The sequence below is a fragment of the Nomascus leucogenys genome, chromosome 8, assembly GCF_006542625.1.
Source record: "Nomascus leucogenys isolate Asia chromosome 8, Asia_NLE_v1, whole genome shotgun sequence".
NCBI lineage: Eukaryota > Metazoa > Chordata > Mammalia > Primates > Hylobatidae > Nomascus > Nomascus leucogenys.
The window spans coordinates 31758820-31771267 of NC_044388.1; the positions used below are offsets into that span (position 1 = coordinate 31758820).

The 12448-nt window shown below is 45.8% G+C and overlaps 1 protein-coding gene across 3 annotated transcripts in view; it reads right to left on the bottom strand.

Moving 5' to 3' along the window:
• The window catches only part of ADRA1A (adrenoceptor alpha 1A), a 109094-nt gene extending 100459 nt beyond the window's left edge, over nucleotides 1-8635 (bottom strand). Inside the window, exons 1-2 of one of the 3 annotated variants that reach the window (XM_012508355.2) lie at nucleotides 8063-8635; nucleotides 5238-6787 (exon numbers count right to left, since the gene is read on the bottom strand). In XM_012508355.2, coding sequence (XP_012363809.1) covers nucleotides 5238-6120 — 883 coding nt within the window. In that variant the 5' untranslated portion in view covers nucleotides 6121-6787; nucleotides 8063-8635. Of the gene's footprint in view, nucleotides 1-5237 lie in introns of all 3 variants that reach the window. The other 2 variants (XM_030817000.1, XM_030817001.1) reach the window with 2 other exon arrangements.
• Nucleotides 8636-12448: the final 3813 nt, after the last annotated feature.

Below are 12448 nucleotides of genomic sequence, written 5' to 3' on the forward strand. Positions count from 1 at the left end.
CAAGATTAGCAAGGTTTAGACTTGGAAGCAGGCAAGTCGGATTCCTCCCAACAGTCATGCTATTCAATGCAGCAAGCAACCCAGCCTTAGTGGGGAGAAGCTTGGGAAAAGGGAACGTGAGACTTCTCACAATATACAGGAAGGACCTTTGCAGTCAAATAGCCTACTCACCTGATTTTCCTGGGTCAGTCCCTATTAAACATGGGTGTTTCACTTCTCGGCTGTGGATAGCACACTCATCCCAGCCCTGGTTTCAGTTTTTAATCTCTTTCCTCTCCCACAGCCTAGTGCAGACCGACAGCCCTTTTTTCCAAAACAGCACATGTCATATTTAAGAAGGTATGTCCCTTGAATATAATAATATGATAGTATATTTATTCTTCTGCTCACATTTTGCATGAAAAACATACTTAAGATAGTTAATAAAAAAAATGTAACATCTAGTTGATGACCCAGCAGAAGTAGTGCCATCTTCTTTAAGTCTCTGCTCTGTCAGTGGTCCTGCATATAGAAGCTTCTCAGTGACCTGTGGACACAATTAACTGCTATATTCCTTAGCACTGTGTAATAATATCATTCTAAGCACCATCCTGAGCACTATGTAATAACATCACTCTGAGCACCTATCTCACCAACTTGCAATAATTGTTGACAATTTGTCTCCTTAACTAGACTGTGAGGCCCTTGAGGGCAATGTGTTTTATTCATCTTTTTTATTCTGTGTAGCTGAGAGCCTGGTGCTTATCACACAGCCAGTACATTCTTGGAGGAAATCATCTCTTACTCAATTGGTGTCAGGAAGAAATTGGGGGCCATACACTGGCAGGTTCAGGAATCCTTTGTGCTACTGAGCAGTTACTCAGAACCTGTGAACTGTATGTTTCCTACTTCCCTCCTGTCATATCACTTTTTTTTTTTTTTTTTTTTTTAGACAGAATCTTGCTCTGTCACCCAGGCTGGAGTGCAGTGGTGTGACTCAGCTCACTGCAACGTCTGTCTCCTGGGTTCAAGCGATTCTCCAGCCTCAGCCTACCAGGTAGCTGGGATTACAGGCATGCACCACCATGCCCAGCTAATTTTTGTGTTTTTAGTAGAGACGGGGTTTCACCATGTTGGCCAGGCTGGTCTCGAACTCCTGACCTCAAGTGATCTGCCCACTCAGCCTCCCAAAGTGCTGGGATTACAGGCATGAGCCACCGCACCTGGCACCTTACTAGGATTTAAAAGAAGCCCACTGATTCCGAGGGCTCCTGTCTACCACCACTTCTCTCCACCACAACATCTTCTCCTCCACACTGCTGACTCCCTGGGAGAGCAAATCCAAGAGTGGGCTATGATTAGACAGTGTCCACTTCCCCTAGACGACTCCAGGACCCAGGCCATTGTCTCTGATCTCTATGCATAGCTCAGCCACCACCGCAAGCTCCAAACTCTCAGGCCACCCATTGTCACCTGGGCTCCTTCTACAACCTGGCTGTGGATACTCCCTAACATGACCGAGTCTGTGTCTCTTCACAAACACACTCTCTGGGATTCACAGTCGGTCCTCAGCATTGCCTCCTGTATCCCTCAGCTGCTTAACTCTTAGAGAAAAACACACAACCCTCCTTACTGCTCTACTTTAATGTTATGACCGTAAATCTCAAATAGGCCTTCAGGACTTCCCAGTGACTCTACTAAACTTCCATAAAATGTTTACTGTCCCACTCTCAAAGATGAATCTTTCACACCTTCTCTGCTGCTCAAACTGTCATCATTCCCCATTCCTGACTCACTCTTAGCTGATGATCTTGCTTCATATTTCACTGAGGACATAAACGTATCCTAAAGAGATCACTATCTCTCTCCCTCCATCTCTACTTGCCTCAGGGTTCACACACTTTGCTCTCCTTGTCACTTCCCAATGCTCCCCTTGGGCACTGAATCCTGTTGCCTCTTTTGCCTATCCCATCAGTGCCTCTCTCTATCCCATCGTTCCCATTAGAATATAAATATCATGTCATATCCCCACCTCCCACCATTGAAAGCTCTCTCTATACCCCTCCAGCTACACTGCATCTCCTAGCTCCACTGTATAGCAAAACCTTTCAGAAGAGTTGTCTATTTTCCCTGTTCCCACTTTTTTCATTGTTTGTTCTTTCTAGAAAGTACACAATTAGGCTTTTTGTTCCGTTACTTCCCTGGACCCGTGAGCCTCACGTGCCTTCCTCCTATCACTAAGGACCTCCTTACTGCCAAATCCAGTGTTGGCTCCCAGTCCTCTGCTAACCTGACCTCTCAGCTGCATGTAACACAGATGATTACTCCTGCCTTCTTGAAACATTTTCACTAGGCTTCCAGGACATCACATTCTCCTGATTTTTCTTCTCCCTGGCTACTCCTTTGCAATCTTGTTTGCTGGCTGTTTCTCCTGTTTTTCCTGACCCGACCCCCAGAGGCTCTGTTTTTGTTTTTGTTTCTTTTAGATGGAGACTCGCTCTGCGCCCAGGCTGGAGTGCAGTGGCACGATCTCGGCTCACTGCAACCTCCGCCTCCCGGGTTCAAGCGATTCTCCTGCCTCAGCCTCCCAAGCAGCTGGGACTAAAGGTGCAGAGGCTCTGTTCTTATCTCTCTTTTCTCTCTTTATCTTTTCTCTTGTCAACCTCTCCATTCCTGTAGCTTTAAAGATGTTGATATATCCCAGGTTTATATCTGTAGCCCGCCTCCTCTCTAAGCGCCAAATCTATGTACAGTATCTAACTCCCTACTTGCCATCTCTACTTCCATGTCTAACGAATGTTTCTCAACACAGTGATACAAAAGAAAGGCTCATACTTCTCACTCCCTGCAGCCCCTTGCAACCATGTAACTCTTTGGTTTTGCCAGTCTTAGTAAAGTGCATTATTACTTATTTACTCAGCTGTTCAGGCCCTAAACCTATCTTTTTCTCACACCCTTGTCCACACTCATCAACTTTACCTTTAAAATAAGTGCTGAATGTGATCATGTCTTACCACCTCTACCTGTCTCACCTGAGTCCAAGATGTCATGACCTCTATCCCCTCGACTTCTAATAGCCTTTTAACTAGTCTCGCTTCTGCTCTTGCCCCCAAACAGCCAATTTCCCCCCCAACAACCAGAATGATCCTTCAAAAATATAAATGACACTGGCCACTCACCTGCTAAATACCCTTGAATGACTTCCCACCACAATTAGAATAATATGCAAACTTTACTTTGGCCTAAAAGACCCCACATGACTTTGGTGTTGTCTCTCTCTCCAATCTCTTCTTGAACTTGACTGCCCCCTCCCTGTCTGTAGTTGAGCCATACTGGCCTCTGTGATCTTCATTGAACAGATCAGGCTCTTTCCCATCTCTGTACTCGCTGCTCCCTCTGCCCAGATCTGGAAGCTCTTCTTCCCAGATCTTGCAAGCTTTGCTCTTCAGTCCAGTCAGGACTCTGCTCAAATATCACCTCTTTAGACAGAATTTTCCCCACTACCCACTAAAGCAGGCCCTCGTTGTCTTTGTCACTTTCTAGCCTCTCATCCTCTTGATTTTTTGATAGTGCATGTTAATCTTGACTTTTTAGGATACAATCATTTGCTTATGTTTACCCTTTCCAACTGCAAACGTCTCATTGGCAAGGACTTTTCTGCCCTGTTCATCCAAAGTGCCTAGAGCAGATGGTCCATAAATACTTGTTGAGCGAGCAGACACATGAATAAATGTGCAAAGGGGCTCAGGTAAAGAGTGTAATTTCCATAATTTCAAAGCTGTGATGTACTTCCAGGAGCAGAGTAAGTAATAATGATGGGCAGGCACAATGGAAGGCCAGGTGTTAGATTAACTAGGGCCTCTCTGGCAGCCCTACAGGACAGACATTTCTGCAATGATAGAAATGACCTATATCTCTGCTGTCTAAAACAGTAGTCACTGGCCATGTGTGACTATTGGGCAATTGAGATGTGGTCAGTGGGACTGAGAAGTTGAGGAACTGAAAGAATTTTATTTAATTTCAATTAACATTTAAATAGCTATCCATGGCTGGTGGCTATGGTATTAGAACCTGAAGAATCCCTTCCCATGACTTGTGATTGCAGGATAATTGTGTATAACTCACTGAGTTGTCGAGGGGACTAATGAAATAAAAAGCTTGGGAAAATGTCTGGAACATAAATGGCACAAAAAAATAATAGTTGCTATTATTCCACAGAGTTGCAAATTAAAGTACTTTAAGTACGTGCCATTTAAATTAGGCTGTAAAGCACTTGAAATGGACTTTTATTAATGTCAGCCATAATGTTTTCTTTTTTAGAGTTGGTGGATAATCGATGTTTGGGTCTGCATTTGAGCTTACACACTAAAAATAGCACACAACCATTTTGGGATCCCATTGAAGGAGATAGATGATTATTCCAAGTGGATCAGCTTGCTGATACTTATAACGAGCTAATTAATTTTGACAACAGCTAATTTAGCATCTGCAAAAATTGGATTTGTAACATTATGTGTACTGTATTATTTTCAAACAGTGTCATCTGCAACTTCCCGGATGATTTTGGATAAGAGAAGTGTTTGTTTTAATACTTACTATTAAAATAAAAAAATAAGTATTTACTTATTGGAAATACTATGATTAATTATTTAAGGCTTAAATTGGTTTGGACATAAAATCTTTTTTTTTTTTTTAGTGGCTCACCTTAATTCCTTCCATACTGAATCCAGAAAATAAAATTAGCACAGATATAGAACATAAACAGACCATTATAACGAACCCTTATGAATAACCTAATGCAATAATAAAATCACACATGTGTCCAGAATAAGCATGGTACTTATTTTCAGGCCAAGAGAATTTGCATTCTGTAGCAGAGTGAAAATGGCATTCCACAGTCAGCCTAAGCACTTGGTGGAGACTCTGAGACTAGAGAGAGCAGATGCATTTAAATTAAACACGTGCTTATAGGCATTAAGAAAAGTTGACATTCTTATTAAAGAGACCAATTAATCTGCATCAGTTGGAAGCCACTTTACAGTCGAAAAAGTGCTCTAGGACCTAATATAAATGAGACTGGAATAGAAAGAGAATGAAAATTCACTTTTCTACAAGGGAGCCTTTTCTAATTGGCCTAGAGCAGTGCTGTTTGAAATGCTAATCCTTCCTCTTCCATCCCGGACTGGAAGTCTGGGGTAACAGAAGCCGAGGAGGGTGAAGACCCCCAAATGCTAAAGTGAGGGGTGGTCAAGACTTACCAATGGGCATCACTAAGAAAAAAGGCAGCCAGCAGAGAACGAAGCAGCCCACCACGATGCCCAGCGTTTTGGCCGCTTTCTTCTCCCGGGAGAACTTGAGGAGCCTCACCGAGAAGTGCGTCTTGGTCTTGGCGCTGGCCACCCCGCTGCCTCCTGCCGGGGTGTTTTTCCGATGGATGCGGAGCGTCACTTGCTCCGAGTCCGACTTGTCGGTCTTGAGGCCCGACTTGAGTCCCCGGCTCTCCCTCTTGGCCACCACGTAGACGCGGCAGTACATGACCAGGATGATGGCCAGGGGCAGGTAGAAGGAGCCCAGCGCTGAGAAGAGCACGTAGCCCGGCTCCTCGGTGATCTGGCAGATGGTCTCGTCCTCGGGGGCCGGCTGCCTCCAGCCGAACAGGGGTCCGATGGAGATGACCAGGGAGAGTGCCCAGACGCAGAGCAGAGCCATGAGACCCCTCCTCTGGGTGACTATGGTTGGGTAGCGCAGCGGGTAGCTCACGCCGATGTAGCGGTCGATGGAGATGATGCAGAGGCTCATGATGGACGCGGTGCAGCACAGCACATCCACTGCCGCCCAGATGTTGCAGAAGACCCTGCCGAAGGCCCAGTAGCCTAAGACCTCAAAGATGGCGGAGAAGGGCAGCACCGTGGAGGTGAGCAGGAGGTCGGCCACTGCCAGGTTGACGATGTAGTAGTGCGTGACTGAGTGCAGGTGTCGGTGACAGGCTACAGAGAGGATCACTAGGATGTTCCCCAGCACCCCGAAAAGAATGAGGCCCCCCAAGATCACCCCGAGCAGAATGGCCTTGGAAATGTTCACCGGTGCCGGCGGTTGGGTGCAGTTGGAGCTGTCGGAAGCATTTCCGGAGAGAAACACCATGGTCCCAGCCGGGGCCGGGCGAGGTCCGGCTCTCCAGGGCCACCCCCGGGCTGGCGCGGAGGCGGGAGCGCGGGAGCCGGGAATCAAAAGGCCTCGGCTGGAGGGAACCCTGCCAGCTGGGTTTGGCTGTGGGTGAGAGCGCGCGCGCGGGTGGGAAACAACCCTGGCCAGCCCTGGGAACCCTCAGAAGGCCACACGAAGGGGCAGGGCATTAAAGGAGACATGGCCAGGGGCGCACGGGGCTGCCCGGGACCCTCTCCACCTGCTGGGCTGGCCCAGCCCTGGACCCCGACTCCCTCCCTACCCGAGGCTGGGCGCGAAGATCCAGAGACTCCTTGCAACATGCAATTTCAGAATTACAGAGTCTGCTTTACCGCGCTGTCTGATTCGTCCTGGCTGGGGGAAGATTCAGCATTCTGCACATAATTCGAAATTCAAAACTCCAGCGCCAGTCTCCCCCTCAAACCAAAGGATCAGCCGTCGACGCTCAAAGGCAGGGACGGATGGCATCTGGGCGCTGCTCCTGGCCCGCAGTTACCTACATTTTGAGCTGCCCCACCGAAGGCTGCTGCTCTCTCCAGCTTCTAGGAGCACAGGCCAGGGAACGTGGGTGTGAAATATGTGCTGAGACCCAGGCGGCTGCGGTGCATCGTTTGACCGCGTCCACCTGAAAGAGCGCAAAGAGAAATGCGGGCTTTCAGCTAGGCGCCCCAGGGAGAGAGGCTGTGCTGACTCGACGGGCTGGGGGACGCCAGCTGGGAGCCGGGCTGGTTCTACGGTCCAGAAGCTGCTTCGCCCGGCTGCGGCGGAAGCGACTGCGGAGCGCACCTCGCGCCCCCACCACTGGGAACCTGCCTCGCGCGCTCTACTGAGTCACCTCTGCCCGAGTTCAGGGTCCGAAGCGAAAAACAAACAAACGAAAAAAACAAATCCCCCAAACCTCAGGCTCCAGCGCTCGAAGGCTGGATTTCGAGCGCCGTTACCGCGAAATTAAAATCCTCGAAGCCCCGGAGGGGCGACTGCGGCTGGCGAGTATGTCGCACCGATCCTAGCCGGGGAATTCTGGAGGATGTACTCGGTTTCCATTAGAACAGGTTGCCTCGCAGTCACCTGGAGGGGGCGGCCTGGGAGAGGGAACAGCTGCGACCCAGGGACCTCAGGGCCAGGACCACGCGCACTCTCACGCCGGTGGAATTCGCACTCGGGTGTGCAGAGCGCGCCGGTCTGTCCACCAGCCAAGCTGGCTTGAGAGCCAGGTCCCGAGCGAAGCCGGGAGGGACCCAAGGGCTGAAAGCGACCCAGGTCTGTCCACGACGCCTTTCCAAGCCTCACTGTTGGCCACCCGAGGGGCTACAGCTGCCAGCCGTAGCGGGACTGCCGGGGGACGGGGTGGGGAGGACGTCCATCTGCAGAGGGAGCTTTGCAAGTGGCAGTCACTGCGGATTTTGCAGGCGTAAACATTAAGCCGGTATGCCAGCGGGCAGGGGCTGCCTTCGATTTTCTGGGCTTGGGGCCACCATCTACGTAAGAAACCTGGGTCTCCACAACTGCGAACTGACCGCAGGGATTCGGCAGGACCGCGGGGCGTGAGGAAGTGCCCACCTTGCCTTCTGGGGTTGGGCCCTGAGGTGGGACTTCGGGCAAAGACTCTTGTTAAAATCGCAAGTTTAAGACCTCACAGGTATTAAAAACGTGCCACTGCAGAAACCCTTTTCCTCCTACCTCGAGGGTGATAAACACAGGGTTAAAAAGACACTTGTTAAGTAGAAGGCAACTTCGCAGAAGACGTAAGGGAATCGGGGGTGGGTAGAGGGGCCGGCATAAAACCTGGTGGAAAAAGTGGGAGGAACTGGGAAAAGTGGGGGTTCGGTCTCACCAGACGGCGGGGGAGGTCTGCCCTTACCCACTCGGCCCTGCGGGACGCCGGCCCCGGCGCACTCACCTGAAGCGCAGCTGCTGAGCCACCAGCTCGCGCGCGGGGGAGGCGGACCCGGCCTCGGTCCCGGGAGCTGCCTGCCTGCTCTTCTCTGGAGGCGGAGAGGGGACTGTCTCTCTGAGGAACCAAATCCTTGTCCTTTTGCACCCGCTGACTCACCCCTCCACCACTGATGTCTTTAAGCTCCTGGCCCGCTGTCACTTTACCTGCATTTTTTAAAAAGAGTCAAAATAAGAAAAGAAAAAAAAATGCAGATAACCGGTAACTCCACAATCACCCTTTTAATATTCAGCTCCCCGACACCAGAAAAGAATAGCAAGGAACTTTGCAGCTCTCGCTGACGTAACACAGGCAGTAGCCCAGCTAGTACCGTAATCTCCTGCTGCTACCGTATTACTCTACGGCAACAGACACAAGTGCGTGTACAGCTGTAATGTTTTCCTCTGGCCTAGAGGGGGTTGGGTTCTAGTGTTTCTTTAAAAAGGTGTGTGTGTGTGTGTGTGTGTGTGTGTGTGTGTAGAGTCATTTGTAGTAAATAACTTCTTTAAATGATCTGATTTTAAAAATAAAGAAAAATTGACAGCCTTGCTAGATATTGCTGTGTGTATGGTGTGTTCATAGGAATGTGCTATAAAGTAACTTTGAACAGCTTGACTTGATTAATATTTGGCCTAGGTTTTGTTAAAATCAAGAAGTATATTAAGAATATTGTAATTCCAAATATGCAAGTAAATTGTAAGGTATTTTAAATAGCAAGTAAAATCAGATAAAATTTGATAAATGTGATCGTAATGAAATTATATTTTCAGGAAGATAAAGTGGACATATCTAAACCTTATTTAATATGATCCACTTCTAATTTCTTTAGACAGATGAATTTTAAGAGCATTATAGCCACAGAGTTTGGTATTTTTTAAATGCCACACATTCTTTTCCAGTTTTCTTGAGAAAATGGTATCCTTTCAGGAGTGTTACTCTCTTTAATTCATTAATAGCTGGAGTATGAAAACCTAGCACCACCAGTCTTATTACTTTTTTTCTGGTAAATTACATACTCTGTTTAGCTTATGATTGAATAAAGTCATATGTGTTTCAGAATATTGGGAACACAGAAAAATGTTTCCCATTCTGATTTCTACCTCCTAAGTCATCTTCTTTCATCTTTATTGATGCAGACAAAGTGGAATGTTCTTATTCACTAGGTCCCCTTAAACCTAGGAACAAAGAGATAACTTTAAGCAGTGGTGTGCACTTAAATTCTCTCCTGTGAACAAAATCATATTAATATGATTACCTTTTCTAAGTGAGATAATGTTTGGGAGGCTCTTTTATAGCAATAAATCTCAAAATGCCTCAGAGGAATGCCCATGAGAGGGTCAGTGAATCCTATGTCATGGAAGACCTAATATTTATATTTATTTCTCTACAGTATACAAAGTCCTCCACCTCTGCCTCACACCTGTAGGGATAGAACTCACACCTAAAGCATTTTATTTGAATTTAACATATTTTTAAAACTGAATTTTGTGCCATAGGAGGAGCATCCTGGTTGAACAGACAGCTCCCCTTCTCATTACTAAGTCACCTGCTGTCTCTGGGATTCAGTCCCGTTAGGAGGAAGCTTGACCTCAGTTCCCTGCACTTCTAGTACTTTATCATCAAATATGTGTATAATGTCTGTGCTTCTTAAATCCCATCCATCAGAGGGATATACACTGTTTAGTTTCATATTCATTAACCTGATGCTGTGAATGCAAATTCTTCATTAAGATGTGTTCCATGATAGATAACAGAAGCAATGTTATCAGCAAATAAAGCAACTGAAAATTGCTCAGCTCTGCAAGGTCGAAAATTACAAAGGTCTTTGTAACTCCCAGTCCCCACTTTACAACAATTAAGAATACACATAATCCACCCCTGCACCCACCTCAAATAATTAACTAGTTAATGCCAAGATAAGAAAGAGCAGCTCTTCATGCTGCTAGCAGGTAGGTCTTTCAAATCTGTTTCTCAGCCTGTGACCATCAATCCTTGCAAAACGACCTCTCAGAACCAATTTTTCAGTCACCTACCATTGATTCACAAACAGAAAACTATCCATCTGTTGGTTACTCTTTAAAGAATAGTTGACATGGACATCCCAGTAGGTGTCTGAGCTGGACACATGGGTAGGTGGAGTGGAGAGGAGTATGCTCTGGGGTCATAAAGATGCTATTCTGACCCTCCTATGCGACCATGGCAAAGCCTTGGTTTCCTAATTTTTAAAGGGAGACAACGAACCCCCACAAGGTTGTTATTAGTGTTGAAAGAAATTATGTTTCTCAAAAACTCAGCTCATAATGTTCACTAAGTCTATTATTAATCTTATTAACTCCCTTTCTGCTCATTTTGTATGTTACTTTATAGTGAAATATATTTCTAACCCAGGTAGTCCATGAACACTGGTAAATTCAGCTGGAGAATGTGCTAAGTGTCTTGAGCACTACACTTGAGCTAAGTGGTTTAATCAGAATAACCCAACATGGCTGAGTTGTGAGAGCTGGCCCTGATCACTGGCTATCTCTTTTCTTCTCACTTTCCCCCTTGTTCTTTGTCTTGAGGGGCCATGCAAATGTGTGTGAACACCTCAGCCCCTACAGCCAGAAAGCTGCCTTCTTGGCCTCAGGCCTTGGAGTGCACACATTTGTGATGTTGTCTGTCCAGAGAGAATGGACCTGAAAGTGATTGTGTGGCCATCTAGGGCAAGGGATTCTGAGTCCCAGGGCATGGTCTAGAAGGGAGGGCACAGGCTCCAGGTGGGCATATCACATTAGTCCTATGGCCAAAAGGAGTCAGAGCTGGACTCTCTAAAGCCTGAAACCCTAGCCAGGGGTCCCTCTTGCCTGGCTCTGAGGGTGATACTCTGAAGACTTCCGGTGTGACGGAAATTGAAGAATCCCCTGAAGGGGTGGTTGTGGAAAGTCTCATAAAATGATATTGCTTGATGTAGGATCTGTGGAATCAGCAGGATTGAGGTTTGTAGACAAAAGTGAGGAAGGTGAACCATCAGCAGCCTCATTTTAGAGTGGTGTGTCAGGGATGCTGGGGGAATGAGTCTGATTGGAGAAGAGCTGAGCAATGGACATAAACCCATGCATTGATGGGCAGGACTTTCTTAGTGACTGGTGAGGAACTCAGCAAGTGTGGTAGGCTTAGGGGTTTAAAAAATAAAGAATCTGTCTATCATTCCCTTAGAAAACAATACACAATGGAATTAGGAGCTGTGTTCTGGAATTTATGATTGCAAATGACAGAGTAGAAGACTTAATGTTAGTATCTACCCCAAAGACTTGGCTTTTCAACGAATTCTCCTAAGGCTTAAGAAGTTAAAGAGGCAAGAAAATGAAAAACATTTCTCAGAAAGGTATTGATGCAGTATCAAGTCACAGCTCTCCAAAGAAGCATTGTGTTCTAATCCTTTATCGAACTGAGAACACTGCACAGCCCACAGACACTGCTGAGGGATGTCTTTGATGAGATAATAATTCTGTCTTTGCCATCATTTGTCCAAATCTTCATTGCCCTGAGAAAATAACATACTCCAAGTCTTGGGAGTCATACCACCCCATCCCTACACTGTGGGACTATCATGGTAGGAATATGAGGTCAAGTCAGCCTATAGCTGATCAGCAAATGATTCCTTTAAAACAATAAGACTTTGCTCTTGCATAGCAAATCTAAGCTGAGGCATATCAATCAAATTTTTTCAATATCTTTGTCAATATCATCTAGAAATGGAAGTAAAAGAAAGTCAATATGTGTACCAAGTGCAGACACATTTTTATCTCATCTCTTTACTTGCTGATGGGCTGTTATAGGCACATTAAAATGCTTATTGACTTGTATTTAATTATAAAATTTATGCTCATAATAGCACATTTGGAAAAGTCAGACAGAAATGTAGGAAAATAAAAATTATCTGTAATCCTGCCACTGGAGAAATAGCTACTGTTAAATATTTGTCATATTTTCTCATTTTTTGATAATGTGTATCAATTATATACATGGAAAAATATATATACACATGTACATACCAGGAAATATTTTATGTACATGTATTTATTATGTGTACGTATACGTTTCACATATTATACATTGTATACATTATATAAAATAGTGTAATCATACTGTACCTATAATTATATATCTTACTTTTTCGCTTATATTATTTCATGAACTCATTCTATTGTTACATTTATACCAAAACATGATTTATAAGCGCTCCACAGTGATTCTATTCTGTGTATATGCTATTGTCTGAATGTTTGTGTTCTCCCCAAAATTCATATGTTGTAGCCTAAATTCCGAGGTGATGGTATTAAGAGGTGGGGTCTTTGTAAGATGATTAGGTCA